The sequence below is a fragment of the Carcharhinus amblyrhynchos genome, chromosome 27 (genome assembly GCF_965287045.1).
Source record: "Carcharhinus amblyrhynchos chromosome 27, sCarAmb.v2.hapA, whole genome shotgun sequence".
Taxonomy (NCBI): domain Eukaryota; kingdom Metazoa; phylum Chordata; class Chondrichthyes; order Carcharhiniformes; family Carcharhinidae; genus Carcharhinus; species Carcharhinus amblyrhynchos.
The window spans coordinates 14,079,329-14,099,588 of record NC_137350.1 but is presented as its reverse complement, the minus strand read 5'-3'; the positions used below and the strand labels follow the sequence as shown (position 1 = coordinate 14,099,588).

Genomic DNA, 20,260 nt, shown 5'->3' with positions numbered 1-20,260 from the left:
CAGTACAAGCTATTATTCTTGTCTCTTTCCCTTCTTGTGGGAAAGAAAGCACAATACATGATGGAGAGACAGAGAACCAGAGGTGGCCCTCCAGCCATCTCTCAATTGATAGTTGCAGATGTGGAAACTGAACATTAATTAAGTTTCAGAGTGCTTGGTGTGAGATGGGGACCTGGGGACTCCTCACAACATATGGCATTGGCACAGCGGTTACCACTGCTAACTTGCAATGCCAGGGTCCCGGATTCAATTCTGGCCTCAGGTGACTGTGTGGAGTTTGCATGTTCTTCCCTGTGTCTCCTTGGGTTTCCTCTAGGTGTTCCAACTTCCTCACGGTCCAAAGATATGCAGGTTAGATGAATGGGCTAGGTTAAATTGACATTTAGGGTGGAATTTTCTCATCCCGCCAGCCACAGGAATTATAGCAGGCGGGACATGGACCATGGAAAGGTTTGTTGACCTTGAATGGGATTTTTCAACCTTGGGGCGAGCGTGGCTGGAAAATCCCGTCCTTAGTGTCCAAAGATGTATAGTTTAGGTGGATTGGCCATGCTAAATTGCCCCTTAGTGTCCCAAGATGTGTAGGTTCGGGGATTAGCGGGGTAAATACACGGGATCGTGGGAATAGGACAAGGGTGGACCTGGGTAAGATGCTCTGTCAGAGACTTGGTACAGACTCACTGGGCCAAATGGCCTCTCTCTGCACTGGAGAAATTCTATGACCTGGTCACAAAATTAAATATCAAATAGCCACAGGACATTGAACATTTACTCATGTTGACACAATTCTAACTTATGCCTTTCACCCTATGAAAGGACTTTTGGCTGTCCTCCAAGCGGACAATGATTACTCCTCAGAGGAAATCACTCATTCTGAGGATGTCCCATCACAGGACTCATGCAGACCGTGCATCAACTCAGACATTCATGCTTCATTCGGACTGTTAAGGATTTTCACTTGCTGACAGACAGCTCACAAGTGAGAAAAGGCAGATGCTAAACACAGGGACAGCAATGTAACATTGGAAATGCAGGATGCTCCAAGCTCCATTCCGCTGGTAGCAGATGCTGTATCTTGGGGGTTATCAATGAAGATTATATTTCTAGAGCAGCAGCAGGGAAATGTGCAATATGCTGGCAGCACACCATGTGTGCTTGCAGAGAGATAGGAGTGCATCTCACCAATGAGTGGCATTGCAGCCCTTTGCAATGATGTCTTTAGCGAAGAGTGGCCCTGGAGTATCAAAGGCAGCAATCAAAAGAATGCATACACACCTTCAGTAGTGGCTTTCAATCTATGAATTATTTACACCTTAAACAGGGTAAATGAAATCTTGGCATTGACCTTTCACTTTCCCACTGAACTGCAGCAAAGTGTTCTCCAGCTTCTAGGTAGCAAGGAAGTACAGCTGACCTATGAGAGGGTCTTGAAAGAGGAAATGCTTCCACATCTCACCACTTCCCCTCCCCCCATTCATTACACCATATGCTGCCTCGTAGCTTGATAGTCCCTGAACAGGTGGAGCATTCTTTGCCAGGGGTCTCATGGGCTCTGAAGCCATCAGAACATCAGCCAAGAACATCTCAGGGGTCTGAGCTGCCTGCCTCTACCTCTGCTGAAGCCACAGGAATTGCACCATGACAAAGCGCTAGGAGGAAGGAAAGCAAAGACTTACGGTTGCAGCAAAATATGCACATGGGTGTGTTACACAATGTTAGTACATCAAGATTCTGCGTTTATTTTTGTGCCACAGAATTAATATTTGTTCCCACCACTTTTCCGTGTTGCTGGCTGGCAAGAAGTTTTTATTGTCAATTGTGATGAATTCGAACACAGTAATTGATTTCAAGCACTGGGGATTCTGGGAAAGTGATACTTGGTTGTTAGGCTTGCTTTGTGTTGGTGGAATGCCTGAGCTAGGAGTGTGGAGGAGAGAAAGAGTCTTTTGCATGAGGTTGTTAGTGGGGTGTACTGGTGAATCCTAAGTTTTTTTTCAATTGTGGGGCATAGACATCACTGGCTGGTCACGATTTATTGCCTATCCCTAGTTGCCCTTGAGAAGGTATTTGAAAGTCAACCATTTTGCTGTGGCTCTGGAGTTCCATGTAAGCCAGACCAGGTGAGGATGGCAGATTTTCTTACCTAAAGGACATTAGCGAACCAGGTGGGGTTTTCTGACAATTGACAATGGTTTCATAGTCATCAGCAGTTTCTTAATTTCAGATTTTTAAAAATTGAATTCAAATGCCACCACCTGCCGTGGCGGGATTTAAACCCAGGTCCGCAGAGCATTAGCTGAGTTTCTGGATTAACAGTCTAGTGATAATACCACTAGACCATCATCTTCCAGTGAACCTCGCACTAAAGATAAAAGAACATAAGAAATAGGAGCAGGAGTAGGCCATCTAGCCCTTCGAGCCTGCCCCGCCATTCAGTAAGACCATGGCTGATCTGAAGTGGATCAGTTCCACTTTCCCGCCCTCTCCCCATAACCCTTAATTCCCTTGTCTATCAAAAACCTATCTACCCGTGACTTAAATATATTTAGCGAGGTAGCCTCCACCACTTCAACGGGCAGAGAATTCCAGAGATTCAGCACCCTTTGAGTGAAGAAGTTCCTCCTCAACTCTGATCTAAACTGCACCCCCCCCCCCTTATCTTGAGGCTGTGCCCTCGAGTCCTGCTATCCTTTCTAAGCGGGAAGAATCTCTCTACCTCTACCCTATCCATCCCCTTCACTATCTTATACGTCTCTATAAGATCCCCCCTCATCCTTCTAAACTCCAACGAGTACAGACCCAGTCTATTTAGTCCCTCTTCATAGTCCAACCCCCTCATCTCCAGTATCAGCCTAGTGAACCTCCTCTGCACTCCCTCCAAGGCCAATATATCTTTCCGCAAGTGCGGCGACCAAAACTGCACACAGTACTCCAGCTTTGGCCTCACCAGTACCCTGTACAGTTGCAGCAAGACTTCCCTACTTTTATATTCTATCCCCCTCACTATAAAGGCCAACATTCCATTCGCCTTCTTGATCACCTGCTGCACCTACAGACTGAGCTTTTGCGACTCATGCACAAGGACCCCCAGGTCCCTCTGCACCGTAGCATGCTGCAGCTTTTCGCCTTTTAAATAATAATCCCTCCTACTATTATTTCTGCCAAAGTGGATAACCTCACACTTGCCAACATTATACTCCATCTGCCAGGTCCTCGCCCATTCGCTTAGCCTATCCAGATCCCTCTGCAGACTTTCCACACCCTCCACGCAATTTGCTTTTCCGCTCATCTTCATGTCATCAGCAAATTTCGTCACCCTACACTCAGCCCCCTCCTCCAGATCATCTATATAAATGGTAAATAGCTGAGGCCCCAATCCCTGCGGCACTCCACTAGTCACCAACCGCCAATGAGAATAGCAACCACTGATACCAACTCTCTGCTTCCTACTGGACAGCCAATCCTCTATCCACGCTAACACCTTACCTCCAACTCCGTGCACCCTAACCTTCTGTAGCAACCTTTTATGAGGCACCTTATCAAACGCCTTTTGGAAATCTAAAAACACCACATCCACCGGTTCCCCTCTGTCTACCGCACTAGTCACATCCTCATAGAAATCCAAGACGGCAGCCTGGGCAACAAGTTCTTGGCAGTTGGTGCAACGGCCACCACCGTTTCACTTTCCTCTGATCCACAATCACTCTGCCCTTTGGGTTTGTTCATCCAGCAGGTCCAAACCTTACAGCTGTGCAGCACGGCACCCCTCAGCCATGTTGGAGGTCCTAGCTAGTGCTTACGAGGGTCATCTCCAGATCTGTCCAGGCACCTGAAGCACATCTTCAGCATGCAGGTTGATTGCTCAACGTTACATCTGCTTATCATATAGCTTTCACTGTATCGCTTTTGGGACAGCATAGAGTTCCTCATGGGTGTCAACAGCCATATTTTAATTGGACATCTCTGGTCTCCAGGATGCTGGCCAGTAAGTCTGCTTTAAGCTACAAAGAATTCAGAGAGAGTTGATTGCCTGGAATTCTTGTGCAGACCTGAATAAAGATATTTTTGAGGTTGCATTATCAATTGTGCATGTATAAAGTGGAACTCCTTGCAGTTGCTGAATACTCCTACTCTGGAAGTGCCTTACTTGCCACATGCATGTGCCTGTGAGAAACCTGCCAACCTAGTTCCCAATTATTCTGGCTGGTGTAATTGCAGGCATATCCTAATTGTCTGAGCTAGCAACCAAGCCATCAGTCAGCTGTCTTATCCATTTGTGTGCTGCCAACTACAAGATCCTTCAAATATCTTTGACAGAACCCTGGCAGAGTCCAAGAGGTTGAGGGCAGCGGTAAGCTTGGGTCACTAGTATAAAGTGGCCAAGTCCAGTTGGCAGTACGTCTTCTTCCAAACAATGTCTACCGACAACTGATGCCAGAACCTGGTAAGCTGGTGTTTTGACTAAGCCAATTTCTATGCCTCTAGACCCTGTGTGCTGGGTCTCCCCTGTGAAGCTACAGGCCTGTGAGCAGCAGACTGCTGATGTTCCTCCTACTCTTGTTTCCGCAGTTTCTGGTGTTGCTCTCCTTGGTCTTTGTCTGAGGTCAAAGCCACACAAGATAAGCGACCCCATACTGATCTGATAGACCAAGAGTTCCAAAGACAGATCTGACGTACAAACCACCAAAGTGTCAAATTTCCTCTCAACACAAGGACTGTGCACAAAGCTTTCATACGGGCAGAGAGCTGAGAGGCTTCAGTATCAATTGGCATAATCTCCTGTCATGTCTCCCTCCCCCCCCACAATCCCGCAATTTCTACTGTGTTCCCGCCTTGCTTTCACTGGCGAATCCCCGGGAGCCTCTGAAACCCAGTTTAATCGCTAGAATTGAATTTCAAAAACCAGTCACTGTAATTGACCAGTTAACATATTGAAATTGATACCTCGCTTCTCCAGAGGAAGTTGCTCACACACAGCCTCCATGCATTGCCGTCAAAATGCAGACATTGGAGCCACCTTTCCAATGCGCTGAAATTTTCCTCCGTGTCAGCTCACAGCACATTCAAATTCAAGTTTCTCAAAATTCATGCATGTGGCAAGTAAGGCACTGCCAAAACACTCAGGAGTATTCATCAACTGCAAGGGCTTGCACTCAATCAATGCACAGCTGATATGCAACCACAAAAAGATCTTTATTCAGGTCCGCATAAGAGTTCCAATCCCTCACTGTGAGGGTAGAAAGGGGAAAATTAATTTGATGTGTTGCTGTTGATCAAAGCCCTCACCTATCCCTTGTAGCAGATACTGCCACTTCACAAGAATAGCATCAAAACGTTGTTAGATTGCATTTTCAAGGCAAAATCCACAGTTTATGTCACACTTGCTAAAGCTACTGTGTATGAGTTCTCTAACAAAGGATTTTCTGGTTCTCAGTAAGTGACCCAGTTCTGATGCGTTAAGCTTGCTCACAAGAAACGCACCATTTAAAGCTCCTCCTGGGTCAACTTAGTATTTCCTGAGGATGGGGACTAGAATTAGCTTCGTGACTGTTAAATATAATGGAATACAAAAACTGCCCATAGCAAGAACTGCTCACCATTTATCCCCCAGCATGATGGAAAGCAGTATATAAGTGCCGTGATGTTTGATTGGTGCTAACTGCAGAGTTCTTTATGAAGCTAGATAAATAAACAGGCCAGAAAGGAACAGAAGATGAAGTAAAATAAGAGGAGGTTCATGTAGAAGCATCAACTCCATGATTGACTAGTTGGGTCAAACAGCCTTTGAGCTCCGCCAACGTACGTTCTTCACTTGTATTTCCACTTCTTTGTGGACAGACAGAACAACAGACGTTATAAAATTGAAACCATATACTATCTGTCCCAAAGGACAGGATCCCATTGAAGAGAACACAATTACCAATACAAACTTCTAAACCCTCTTTTAGGAGACTAAAAGCAAGTGACATAGAATCCACAGTTGAGGCGCAATGGCATAGTGGTTAGCACTGCTGCCTCACAACAGCAGGGACTCGGGTTCGATGCCTGGCTTGGGTCATTGTCTGTGCCGAATCTGCATGTTCGTCCCCTGTTGACGGGGGTTTCCTCTGGGTGCTCTGGTCTCCTCCCACAGTCTGTCCTTGAAACTGAGTGGCTTGCTGGGCCATATTCAGAGGGAAGTTAAGAGTCAACCACATTGCTGTGTGTCCCACAGTCTGAAAGACGTGCTGGTTAGATGCATTGGCCATCTAAATTCTCCCTCGATATACCCAAATAGGTGTCGACTAGACACCTATTAATAAGAATTCCAATCTGTCACTATGAGGGTAGAAAGGGGAAAATTAAGAGTGTGGCAACTAGGGGATTTTCCCAGTAACCTCATTGCAATGTTAATGTAAGAATATTTGTGACACTAATGAGAAAAAGCTTACCAGGAATATAACCTTGCCATGATTGTTAAGATAACACACTGGACCTGCTCTCTTCATTGCCTATCTCAGGCACCATTACATTCTCTTAAAGCAGCAACACTTGGATAACGAGATTCTGACTGCTTCTATTAAAGGTCAGCTTTAACTTGCCATTCAGCTTCACGGTGACACAACCTGTAAACCCCTACCTTCCACTTCAACAGCCCAACAGCCCCATTTCACTTCTCCTCTGTCTCCTTAGCTGTTAGCCTTCCTGTCATTCTCTATCTTCTTGCAGGACAAATGTGTGTACAAAACAAAATAACAGTGATGGTGAGTAGGAGAAAGCAGAGTGTTGGAGGAGCTAGATTTCTAAAGGGTGAAAAGTCAGAGGCCAGCCACGGAGCAAGGCAATAGCCATATCTATACGTTACAGAGGCATGGAGGAGTGTTTCAGCAGCAGATGAGTTGAGGCAATGGAAGAAGTGGGAGATATTAAAGAGACAGAAGCACGTGGCCTTTGTCGGGGAGTAGATATGTGTTTTTAAGCTCAAATTAAGGTCAAGTTGAATGCTGAAATTGCAAATAATGTGGCTCAATCTGTGATAGTGGCTGTGTTGTACCTCCTAAGGAGATTGATGGATCCTTCAGAGAATGTCAAGACTGCTACAGAGGGTAGCTCTGGCCATGAATTGTGGGGATTTAGGCAGCAGAAGAATAGGAAGGCTGAGAGAACTCTACCTTGGGGATACTGTTGGGTTGGGAGGGATCAGAGAAAGTAATGTACCCAAAAGAAGTCAATGAAACGTGATGTAGCTGGGTAACAGGAAGGGGAAGAGACAGAGAGAAAGCATCCAAAAGGGCCAAAAGTATAAAAATTGACCTTTCCCTTTTGCCTTATGTTGCATCAAATGGATCGTTATATTTGGTACCACTCTTATAAAGTTATAATTAATTGTTACAACACCTAATTAACCAACAGGCACGGAACGTTACTGGATCAACGACTGCACCAATCACTAAAGTACTCCACAAAACAAGGCCCTCAAATTCAAACAAAGTTGTCTTCTTGAGTTTGAACCTCAGGATTTAGTAGGTAAAGATATGTTGGTCAGTATTTAGGTCTGTCAATTTTCAGCTTTCCCTCAGTCTCAGTTAATGGCTGTGTGTCCTTTTATAAATTCATTTGTGGGACATGGGTGTTGCTGGCTGGGCCAGCATTTATTGCCCATCCCTAGTTGCCCTTGAAAGTGAGTAGCTTGCTAGGCCATATTCAGAGAGCAGTTGAGAGTCAACCACATTGCGGTGTCCCACAGAGTCACATGAGGGCCAGACCAGTTAAAGATGGCAGATTTCCTTCCCATGGACATCAGTGAAGCAGATTAATTTTTCCAACAATCGACAATGGTTCCATGGTCATCAGTAGATTATTAATTCCAGATGTTGTTGTTAGTCCATCGTCATCGATGAGGACCTCAACACCATTAGTCATTTTGAGGCTGGTTGCGGTGTGACCGAAGATGACTGATCAGGCCAATTCGGGCACGGAATGTCCTGGCACATATTGGACAGACTTGTGTAGACACTGTAGTTGTTGCGCTGATGGCTCTGGACTTGTGCAGCTCGTGCTTAAGTTGTGCTTCAGCAATATACCTTACTTCATGAGCTTGACAGCCTTTGTGGATGAGGCAGCGCCAGGTAGGGCGGTTTTGTGCCAGCGTTTCCCAAGTGGTCGTGTCAATGTCAAGCGACTTCAGGGAGGCTTTGAGTGTGCCTTTGAAACGTTTCTTCTGCACTCCGTGCGAGAGTTTTCCAGCAGAGAGTTCCCCAAAAAGGAGCTGCTTGGGTATGAGCTCGTCTGTCGTACAGATGACATGACCTGCCCACCGGGTCTGCACTCTCGTCAGCAGTGTGTGGACTGATGGTAGACTTGCTCTAGAGAGAACTTCAGTGTCTGGTACTTTGTCTTGCCAATGGATGCGTAATATTCTGCAAAGACAAGTCATGTGGAAATGATCGAGCTGTCTTGCATGCCTTCGATAAACAGTCCACGTTTCACAGGCATACAGGAGGGTACTGAGTACCACAGCACTGTAGACCTTCAGTTTTGTTGCTGGGCTGATTCCTCGACGTTCCCATACAGTGGTGCGCAGTCTACCAAAAGCAGAACTTGCCTTTGCTATTCTGCAGTTAACTTCTGCATCAATAGTCACTGCTTGGGAGAGGGTGCTGCCAAGATAAGTGAACTGGTCCACTGCCTGTAGTTTCTGCCCTTTGATTGTGATTATGGGTTCTGTGTACGGTGCATGAGGAACAGGCTGGTGCATGACTTTGGACTTTTTAATGTTGACGGTGAGTCCAAAGTAGTCAAAAGCCGTGTAAAATTTGTCCATACTGACTTGCATCTCTGGCTGTGAGCCAGCATACAGGGCGCAGTCATCGGCAAAGAGGAAATCTCTCAGAACAGTCTCCTTCACTTTGGTAACAGCTTGAAGTCTCCTCAGGTTGAAAAGCTTCCCATCCACTCTGTACTTGAGGCTGATTCCAGCAACACTGTCCTGGAAGGCATGATGGCCAGAGTACTGGATGGCGAAGAATCCCCTGAGAATTCCAGATATATTTTGTTGAATTCAAACTGCACCAACTGCCGTGGTGGGATTCAAACCCAGGTCCCCAGAACATTAACTGAGTTTCTGGATTAATACTCTAGCGAAAAGACCACTAGGCCATCATCTTCCCATACTCTCACTCCCTCTGTTTGTCGACTGCATCAGTGAGCTATGGATATATGCCCAAACTACTTTCTGGCAAATATTCCATGGCTGTCTGAAGCATTGTCTGAAGCAAGGCAAGACCTGCAAGCTAATGATGGTTCCCATTGACAGTAAGTGTGGCTCCCCAATTCCAGCCATTCATTTTCCTGTAATCTTGTTGAGTATCATGAGATTCACTGTAATATTATTTCCCATGTGACTGGTGCCACTTTGGAGCAGCTCCTCTGCTGAAATAATTTTCAGCAGCAAGCATTTGTGAATTTAAAAGATTATTTATCATCTCACACTTGCTCCAGGATTTAATGCAATGCCTTACACACATTATCTCACACCCACACAAATTAGACACATAAGAAGGAGAAGCAATATGATTACAATCTGGAATTATTTCACTCTTTTGTAACAAGTCTGTAGTTTCTTGGATGAATTAATGCTTTAGTTGGAGTGGAGATTTTTCAAAAAAAGAGGATTCTCAGTAAGCTGTGACTCTTCTCATAATTGAATTGCCAGGAGGATGGCTCTTGGGTTAAGCTGAACTTGGGAGAAGTGCTCATCTCCCACACTCAAGATATAGCTGTATAATATCTTAGCTGCATAATTCTCGCGCAGTTGGATTTCAGATGGTGTTCCTGATGGTATCTGTCATGGTGTTTCTAAACAGAAACAGTGAGAATGTGCAAACTCACACGGTCACCCAAGGCCGGAATTGAACCCAGGACCCCGGCGCTGTGAGGAAGCAGTGCTAACCACCGTGCTGCCCCCAAAAGCGTGACTGTGATGCAATGACTTATTCAAATCAGTCGGCACTCTGTTGACAAAGGGATTTTCACAGAACGTAACAGGAGCAGTAGTGTATAAACATAGGTAATTGCTTTTGGCCAGTAAGGGTATTGAACCCACAACCTTGGCATTATTAGCACTATGCTCTAACCACTTGAGCTAATCAGCCAACTGCAAAATGCAGTTGTAAAATCTGTAATATTATTATGCTTGTACCAGGCATGACACCACTTAAAGAGCTTAAAATGGTTAGCACTGCTGCCTCACAGTGCCAGGAACCTGTATTCGATTCCCAGTCTGAGTCACTGTCTGTGCAGAGTCTGCATATCCTCCCTATGTCTGTGTGGGTTTCCTCTGGGTGCTTCAGTTTCCTCCCACAGTCCGAAAGATGTGCTGGTTAGATGCATCGGCTGTGCTACATTCTCCTTCAGTGTACCCAAACAGGTGCCAGAGTGTGGCAACCAGGGGATGTTCTCAGTAACTTAGTTGCAGTGTTAATGCAAGACTACTTGTGACACTAATAAATAATTTTTAAACTTCAAACTTTAAAATTCAAGCTCAAATCCATTAAAAGAATGTTGCGACAGTTGATAATTCTGCACTGGGCTCATCAGATCAAAGTAATGTACTTCACTTGCCACCAGTTTAATTAGAAGGCAGAGCTCTCAGATTACTGGCTTCCTGATATTTTATAGAACAGCAGTTTCAAGTTGAAGGTCATGGCACTCGGAACAGACTGCAAGTCAAATCCATTTGCTACCAGCTAAGACTAGGACATTGGTCAGGACTGTTTGTTTACCTGAAGTGACATTTTACAGAAAAAAAATGCCTAAAATAAGAACTAATGGAAACCACAAGACAAAAGAATTCTGCATTTCAAAACCAAATTCTTGACATATGGTCAAATGTCCCTGATAGAGTATATGTATATAAAATATTTGTATTGACTTGCATAACAATTGAATATAAAATAGACCCAACTCTGAACCATTGAGTTTTTGATCATTTCTATCTAATTTTGTCAGTAAATTCTTTAAAACAAACTAACAAAATGTGTAGGGTTCAGACACTTTTATCAGCACTAATTCTTGGATTTAAAAAAAAACTTCTCATTGGCACACTAAGTAGTTTGCCCTCTCAGCTATGTTAGAAACAATAAGCAATCACAAAACGCCTTCCTTGAATCAAATGCATTATCTCGAACCATCGTATAGCTATACTATTCAAACACCATTTGGAGTACAATTAGTTTCATTAAAGTAAACATTTGAAACTGTGAACTGCAGCATAATGATGAGCTTTTTTATTCCCATGATAAAAACTCTTACTTTTCTTGATATCGTGGGCAGAATCTTAACCAAAAACTGGGGAAGTGTCAGTGTCTGACTGAAAATGGGCAAGTCTCTCTCCAGAGAAACAGTCCAGTTTTCTCTCCAGATCATATGGCACTTTGTCAAATAAAACAGGGGACATATTTCACACCAAAATGTTGAGGTGCAGGGCAAAAAACACAGCGCCAAAACCAGTTCACAGACATCCTCCCCCACCTACCCTCCACGATCAGAGCTGGCACCCCCCTCCCCGCCCCCCGCAACATGCAATGTTGGCAATTCTACTTATCACGAACATCACTGGCATCGGATCCCTTCCCCACATTCCTGTCCAGTCAATGCCACACCCCCAGCTCCTGCATTCGCTACCCCCCCAACCCCACAAATAAATGAGTCCCACTCCACCCCTCTCTGCATGAGGCCCTCGGTAGGGTCTGTCCCTGGCACAGTTTGGCACTGCCAGAGCTGGGTGAACCTGTTCTAAACCTCGCCAATCTGATGTCATGTCAGCTTCGGGACACAGGCAGAAGTACCAGTTAAATTAAAGGAAGTGCTGCTGTTAGTGTTGAAGAGCTGGGTTGGGGAGCTCAGTAAAGCTCTGGGAGCCATTAGGTAACTCTGTTCAGTTGGGACTCAGAAGAAGCCTTGGGAACCACTGATAGCGAGGTTTGAAAATATGCCTGGAGGGTGGGGGTTGGGAATATATGGCGAGGAGATTCTTTTTAATAATGTTAGAATTTATGAAAATATATTAAAAGCAGGTTCACACCCATTGTGGCTGTGAATCTAACTATGTGGTAAGTGAAGGGCAGCGAAAACCAGAGATGAGCGAGGCTGTATTTCCCATCTTCACATTCAAAGATCTAACCTCCAAATCTCCTCCAAACATTCTGATTCAGACTGCCTTAACTGCTTATTTCTTAGGGTTTCCTTCTTCCAAGCCCTTACTGCCTGGAAACTGCTCACTGCTAAAACTCTGCAACCTGAAGCCTCTTCTCCCTGCTTCCAAACACACCCAGTCGCGTAGGATTTCCTGAGCCCTGACTCTTGGCTGCACCAAGCTATCAATGGTTCCCAAGGCTTCTTCTGAGTCCCAGCTGAACAGAGTTACCAAATGGCTCCCAAAGCTTTACTGAGCTCCCCAACCCAGCTCTTCAACACTAACAGCAGCACTTTCTTTAACTTAACTGGTACTTCTGCTTGTGTCCCAAAGCTGACTGCCTCAAACTAACTCCGACAGACTAAAACTAACTCATCTGGGGAACTTATTAACACAGTCACAGAGAGTCCCAGCAGAAACTGATGTAACAGCACTGGTACATCCTGCGTAATGTTACAATGTCTACAAATGGTGAACGTGCATAGCGTAAAAAACGAAAGCAAAATACTGCAGATGCTGGAATCTGAAATAAAAACAGAGAATGTTGGAAAACCTCAGCACGTCTGGCAGCAGGGAGAGAAAACAGGTTTATTGTTTCAAATCCTTATGACTCTTCAGCGTTGAAGAAATGGAGCAATCTGTTGGATTATATACTGCTTAAGAGGGAGTGGAACATTTGGAACAGAAGATCAGTGATTAGTGACCAGGAGAAATTGCAAAAAACTTATTGCAAAACTTAAGAACGAGTGACAGATGACGGGGGGGTGGTGTCGTGGGGGAAGAGTTGTTGCATTTGGACAAAAAAAATGGATATATAAACAAAAAAAAGGTTAAGTCAGGAGAGAAAGGTCACAGTCTAGAGTTGTTGAACTCAATGGTGAATCTTGAGGGTGGTAAGCTGCCTAATTGGAGGATAAGATGCTACTCCTCCAGTTTGCATTGGCAAGCAACAGGAACGTTGGGGTCATGCTTGCAAGATGAACAAGGATGTTCCGTTTTGTTATTTCAACTCAGCACCTTTCTCTCATGCCAACATATCCATCCTTGGCATGCTGCAATGCTACAGTGAAGCTCAACGCAAACTAAAGTAACATTGGATATGTCACTTGTTGTTAAGTTTGGCTACATCTTTGTTGCAATCTCTCCTGGACGCGACTAATCGCTGATCTTCGACTCTGTCTCAGTTGTCCCACTCCCTCTTATACAGTAAATAATCCAACGCATTTCTTCCCTTCTTCAGCTCTAAAGTTGAGCAGACTCAAAACATTATCCGCTACAGATGCTGCCGGACCTGCTGAGGTATTCTAACATTCTCTGTTCTTGCAGCATAAAGAACGAATCGCACATATTAATGTGAACCAACTGGAAAAGGTTGGAAAGTGTAACTGAGTTATTGGACAAGATTCTCTGGCCGTCCCTCAGTGTTTTTCTTGGTGGCAGGAGGCGGTGTGCCATTCGCTGGCGGCGGGATTTTCTGGTCACACCACTGTCGATGGGAATTCCCATTGAAGCCATCCGACATTGCCGGGAAAGCCATGGCAGGGGGTGCACCACCAGTAGAATCAGAGAATCCCACGGGATGGCCAGAGAATTCCAGTAGGCAGTTACTTGCAGCTCTGGCATAATAGATTGCCAACCCTTGGACTAAGCCCTAGTCACTGGTAGGTACATTTCCACTTTGTGGGTAGTCAGCAAACTGGGCTCATTCAGAATCAGTCCTTTACCAATATGAAGTTATGGTTTAAATTTCCACTCAAAATCATTTACATCATCACAAGCACAAAATCCTTCCACGAACTACAGCAAACGGTCAGAGTTTGCAATGATTATTGTTATTTTTCATCAAAAAATCCTTGGAGTATTTAAGAATGATAACCTGATAGAGTTTTATCATCACAGCTGAAATAGCGATTATCATATTAAAAAAAAGTTAACATGGTTTTTAAAAAGCCTACTGGATAACCTGCATTTATGTTAAAGATAGATTATAAGGTTTGCATTCTGGTTTTAAAAAAACCTACTGGATAATCCACCATCAGTGAGTAACCTGGTTTTAAGTACGTAACTAAAAATGATTTTAAAAGTCCTACACAGAATAATTTAGTTTCACTGGTGTGCACGAGTCAGTTTCCAAGTAAATGAAATATTTTTAATGTTTAGGAACCAAGATTCCTTTCAGTGTATTTGTATAATTAAGCTGAATGAAGCTTAATTTGAAGAGATGCAAATGAGAACAATTGGTGGAAATTCGCCATGGTGATTCATCTAATCTGTTGGTGGAGCCAGTTTTGGGGTAGGAGTCAGCTTCTAGGGCAAAATCTTTCAAACCAGTACTGAAGAACTCAAACTCAATTTATTGCTGGACATGAATTGTACTTGACGTTCCAATTTAATTTATAATAGCATTGATAATTTGGGGAAAAGAAGAATCTATCCCTAGGTTTGACGAAGAGTCATCTGGACTCGAAATGTCGGCTCTTTTCTCTCCTTACGGATGCTGCCAAACCTGCTGAGATTTTCCAGCATTTTCTCTTTTGGTCCCTAGCTTTATTATTTCTCAGTTGGACAGTCAGGAAAGTCTCCCACAGCTCAGGGTAACTGGGAGAGGAGAAGAGTCTGGGAAATAGGTCCTCTTTAATAAGATTATGATTCTTAAAAATAAGGTTTTGTTCATGATGAATACCCAGATGAATGGAAAACGTGCCTTTTGCAGGAGCTGCAATTAGGATTTTAAAAAAAATTGATTTATGGGATATGGGCATTGCTGGCTAGAGCAGCATTTATTGTCCAGCCCTGGTTGTCCTTCAGGAAGTGGTGGTGAGATACCCTCTTGAACTACTGCAGTCCCTAAGATGTAGGTATACCCACAGTCCTATTAGGAGGGAGTTTCAGGAATTTGACCCAGCAATAGTGAAAGAACGTTTCCAAGTCAGGTGGTGAGTGACTTGGAGGGGGACATCCAGGTGATGGTGTTTCCAGGTATCTGAAGCTCTTCTCCTTCTGGATGATGGTGATTGTGGTTTGAAAGGTGCTGCCTAAGGAACTTTGGTGAGTTCTTGTAATGCAGCTTGTAGATGGTACACATGGTTGCCTCTGTTCATTGGGGGTGGAGGGATTGAACATTTGTGGAAGGATGCACAATCAAGTGGGCTGCTTTGTCCTGGATGATGTCAAGCTGGAATGTTGTTGGAGCTGCGTTCACCCAGACAAGTGAAGAGTATTCCATTACACTCCTGACTAGTGCCTTGTAGATGGTGGACAGGCTTTGGTGAGTCACTCACCAAAAGATTCCTAGCATTTGACCTACTCTGATAGCTACAGTATTTATATGACTAGTCCAATTCATGGTCAATGGCAATATCCAATATGTTGATAGCGGGGGATTCAATGATGATAATGTCACTTAATGTCAAGGGGTGATGGTTGGATCATCTCTCGTTGGAGGTCATTGGCCAGAATTTTACGACCTCACTCGGGCGAGGCTCATAAAATCCTGTTCAAAGCCAACGGAGAATTTCATTCTGCAAGCCTCACTGGGTGGGTATGCCAGTAAAATTCTGGCCATTGCCTGGCACTTATGTGGGATGAATTTTACTTGCCACTTGTCAGTCCAAGCTGGATTATTGTCTAGATCTGGTTGTATTTGGGGCATGGACTGCTTCAGCACCTGAGGAGTCACAAATGACACTGAACATTGTGCTGTCATCAGATAATAGGATTTGCACCTGCTGTCATTCGGTAAAGGTTAATATGAGAACAAAAATAACATGTAATCCTTATTATAACTTTCTGGATGTTGGAATTATCCAGCCATTGTCTTCAGTACACACTCCAAATTCCTTTCCCTCGCCAGCACTCTCCCTGGCAACTGAGACTAAAGCAAACTTTATGAAATCTGGTCTTTTATTTGACCACATGTTCTTACCATTACTTCCTCCTCCATAGCATTGTTTCACTCCTACGTCCACTCATCTGTGACTGAAATTCTCACTCATGCCATTGTTACCCCTAGACATTACTATTCCTTTGTACTCTTGGCTTGTTTCCCTTATTATCCATAAACATGAGCTCAACTAAAACTCTGCACCCGTTTCCTAATTCGTGCAAGTTCCATTTCATGTCCTGTGTCTGCTGACCTTCACTGTCTCACAGACAAGCAACACCTTCATTTTAAAATTCTCATCTTTTGTTTTCAAATCACTTCAATACATCACTCCTCCTTCTGCGCTGACCTAATCCTGGCCTCTTGAGCATTTCTGATTTTAGTTGGGGCACCATTGCTGGCTGCTCCTTCAGCTCCCCAGAAATTACGCTTTGGAATTCCCTACACCTCTCTATCTCACTTCCTCCTCCAAAACACTGCTTAAAACCCATCTCATTGACAAAAGATTTTGGTCATCTAATCTAAAAGCTCCATATGTGGCTCAGTGTCATATTTTGTTGTATAGTGCTGCTGTGAAGTACCTCAGGATGTTTTATAATATTAAAAAGTTGTTTTCTTTTTCTACTCAGCGTCATTCCTTAAAATTGCAATGTTCACTGTTTTAAAACTAGATTCAATTTCAGAGATTTACAGATAACAGTTACGGATAACTCTGTCTAAAAATCTACTTGAAAAATAGTTTTAAGGCTTTTTAAACAAAAGAAAATGCTGGAAAATCTCAGCTGGTCTCTGACAGCATCTGTGGCTGAGCTCTGATGATGGGTCTTTCAGACTTGAATGGCGTGATCTTACCTGCCGTTCACGCCACTCTCCCACTGCAGTGAAACCAGATAATTTGGCAGCCAGCCAAATCACTGTACTGCAGTGGGATAGGAAAAACTCACTGGCATGAACGGTGCTAAGATTCTGGCTGAAACGTTAACTGTATTCTGTCTCAGTATTTTGTATTTTTGTTTGATTCCAGCATCCACAGTTATTTGCTTTCATCTTTGAGGCTTCTTAAATATGGATTGACTAGGGAAGGCAATGAAAAAATGAGTTACAAAAAACATTTATCACTTTTGCCTCTGCTTCATCTAACAAATTTCTAATCTTGCTAACTCCTTGCTGCAGACAGTTACAAGAAGACTGGCAATCTTTCATTGCTTCTTGCCCAATGTGTCAGATTGTAATGTGTAAATTGATGAAAGCCATTGTCATTTGAAAACATTGTAATCACCCGTTTTTCAGATGAGACATTAAACCAAAGTCTCTACTTGCTCAGGTGGATATAAAAAAAAGCCCTTGACAGGATTTGAAGAGTGCAAGATATTCTACAGGACAATATTTATCCGTCAACCATCAGCAGCAATCAGCTTATTGCATGTGCAAATTGCCTCCCAAAGTTTGTTTCCTGTAAACAATACCAAAGTGTGCAAAACTTAAATTATTGACTGCAAGTTACTTTGGAATGTCCGAAGTAGGTAAATGGCACTACAGGAATGCATGGTCTTGCTTTGTTTCTTTGCGGACTGATGTTTGTAATGAAGACTATTAAGTGAATACTGTGACTTAACACCACTGAGTGAACTTGTGAGAATAACTTATTGATGGGGCAGCATGCGGCGTGACACAGTGATTAGCACTGCTGCCTCACAGCACCAGGGGTCTGGGTTCAATTGCAGATTGGGTGACTGTGTGGAATCTGCATGCTCTCCCCAGGTCTGTGTGGATTTCCTCCGGGTGCTCTGGTTTCCTCCTACAAGTCCAAAAGATATGCTGGCTAGGTGCACTGGCTATGCTAAATTCTTCCTCAGTGTACCTCAACAGGCACCGATGTGTGGCATGACCTAGGATATTTTCACAGTAACTTCATTGCAGTGTTAATATAAACCTACTTGTGACACTAATAAATGAACTTTATAAAAAATAGTCTTAAAGTATGTAATGCATGCATATTTTTGTTTGTTTTGCAGAAACATTTTACTTCCAGTAACCCTGTGAAAATGAACAAGTTTCTCATTGTATTCGATTTTGATGAAACCATCATTCAGCACAATTCTGATCATGTCGTCCTCAAATGTAGTCCTGATCAAAGTCTCCCAGAAGGTTTGCTGCAACCCCCCGAGGATGGACACTGGCATGACTATATGAACAAGGTACTCCAGTACCTGTACGAAAAGGGTGTCAAGGAAGAAAGCATGAGAAAGGTTCTAGAAGAGACCCCACTCAGTAAAGAGATGCCAACTCTGTTTCAGTTTCTTAGAGAGTCTTCAGATTTGTTTGAATGCATCATTATTTCCGATGCCAACACCTTCTTTATCAATACCATTCTTCAAGCAAATGATCTATCCACTTTATTCCAGAAAATCTATACAAATCCTGCAGTTGTTGATGGTAAAAAGAATTTTGTGATAAACCCATACCATTCCCATCTGTGTCAGCAGTGCCCCAAGAATATGTGCAAAAGACAGATCCTGCATGACCACCTGGTACAACGGACAGGAGAAGGAGTGGAATTTGAGAAGATTTTCTATGTTGGAGATGGCAACAATGATTTCTGCCCTTCTGCATTCTTGACAGCAACAGATGTCACCTTTCCAAGGAAGAATTATCCTTTGCATCACTTGATCTCCGAGGTCAAGATGACAGAGCCGTCTGCATTTCAAGCTCAAGTGGTTCCCTGGGAGTCTGCAGAAGACATATTGCTCTTCCTTCAAGATTGCACGGAGAAATAATGTCGCTCTCAGAGATCCAAGAAAAATTGCCATTTTCTTGTAGCAATTTTTTGGGGAAACAATGGAGTAAATCTGATAGTAAAGATGCACGATTTTAAAGCTTACTGAATTATAATACTAGCTCAGGGTCTAACCTTTATTTTCCTCACGCTATATTTTAATTGTGGAATCTCCTTTTATATCTATACATAGAAAGTCAGCTTCCAGTAATCAATTCATTTAGTTGTGGACAGAAGTTGTATCAGCATCTGTCGGTAGGAGTGTTTGTGTCAAGGATATGTCATGGTAATTTCAATTTCAATAGTGAAGAAGCTTTTGCAGTCATTTGAACTACTTAAAAAAAAGTACAATCCAGAGGCATGTATACAAGTCGCTTGCTACTGTACGAACCAAACTTTAATCGTTATGCAGCTGCCTGCCACATATCATTATATTTCAAGGATACAGCCATCCTATTTCAGTGTTTGGTGATTAGTATAACCTTCCCACAATGTAAAGAGGGTGCATTCTTTAAATTTCTGCAGGATAAAATATGCAAACTTTCTCATTTTCCACTTCTATAATTCATTGAACCAAACGTAACTTGCAGAAGGAGGAAACTAAAATACGAAAATGATCTGAAATACACAAATAAATGTGTTTTGACACTTGGAAATGTCAGTGAGATACATTAAGTGAATGTAGTGACTCTTAAGGATTATTACTGTACAATTCAAAAACTCAATGCCTTCACTGATTTCCTCTTTGTACAAGATCTTTCATTTGGCACAGAGGAGGCCATTCAGCCCATCAGTCTGTGCTGGCTGAGTAAAAGATATCCAGCTTTATCCTGTGTTCCAGCTCTTGGCCCATAACCCTGTAGGCTATGGAACTTCCAAATGCATATCCCAATAATTTTTAGTATGATGAGGATTTTTTGTCTCTATCATCTTTATAGGAGTGAGTTCATTACCTCCACCAGCATGATCTGGGTAAAGAAAACTCCCCAAACACTCCTTTAATCCTTCTGTCAATATTTGTTCTGGTTATTGACCTCTCTGCTCTTTCCTATTCACACTTTCTACGCCGCTCCTAATTTTGTACATGTCAATTCAACCTCCCCTCAGTTTTGAACAAAATAACCCCAACCTATCCAATCTTTTCTCATAGCTAAAATCCTCCAGCCTTGGAAACATCCTTATACATTGCACTTGAGCGGGTACAGAGAAATGAGGTCTACACTGTTATGCATTGACCAGAACTGTATGCATTGCTGTAGCTGTGGCCTAATTAAAGTTTCATACATTTCTAGAATAACCTCTTTGCTCTTGTATTCCATGCCTTTGCTCATGAAGGAAAGTATCCCGTTTGTTTTCTTAGTCACCTTATCTACCTGTCTTGCTAACTTCACCTGTGGACTTATACTCAAAAGTCCCCCTGTTCCTC

At 43.3% G+C, this 20,260-nt stretch overlaps 2 protein-coding genes and 1 long non-coding RNA gene across 3 annotated transcripts in view; 2 read left to right on the top strand and 1 right to left on the bottom strand.

Moving 5' to 3' along the window:
* LOC145359058 (phosphoethanolamine/phosphocholine phosphatase-like) overlaps positions 1 to 18,849 on the top strand; it is a 39,837-nt gene extending 20,988 nt beyond the window's left edge. The window contains exon 2 of the mRNA XM_080213425.1: positions 18,074 to 18,849. Coding sequence (XP_080069551.1) covers positions 18,104 to 18,835 — 732 coding nt within the window. The 5' untranslated portion in view covers positions 18,074 to 18,103 and the 3' untranslated portion in view covers positions 18,836 to 18,849. The remainder of the gene's footprint in view (positions 1 to 18,073) is intronic.
* The window catches only part of eftud2 (elongation factor Tu GTP binding domain containing 2), a 112,131-nt gene that overhangs the window by 20,994 nt on the left and 70,877 nt on the right, over positions 1 to 20,260 (top strand). The window lies entirely within an intron of this gene.
* The window catches only part of LOC145359060 (uncharacterized), an 84,767-nt gene that overhangs the window by 43,183 nt on the left and 21,324 nt on the right, over positions 1 to 20,260 (bottom strand). The window lies entirely within an intron of this gene.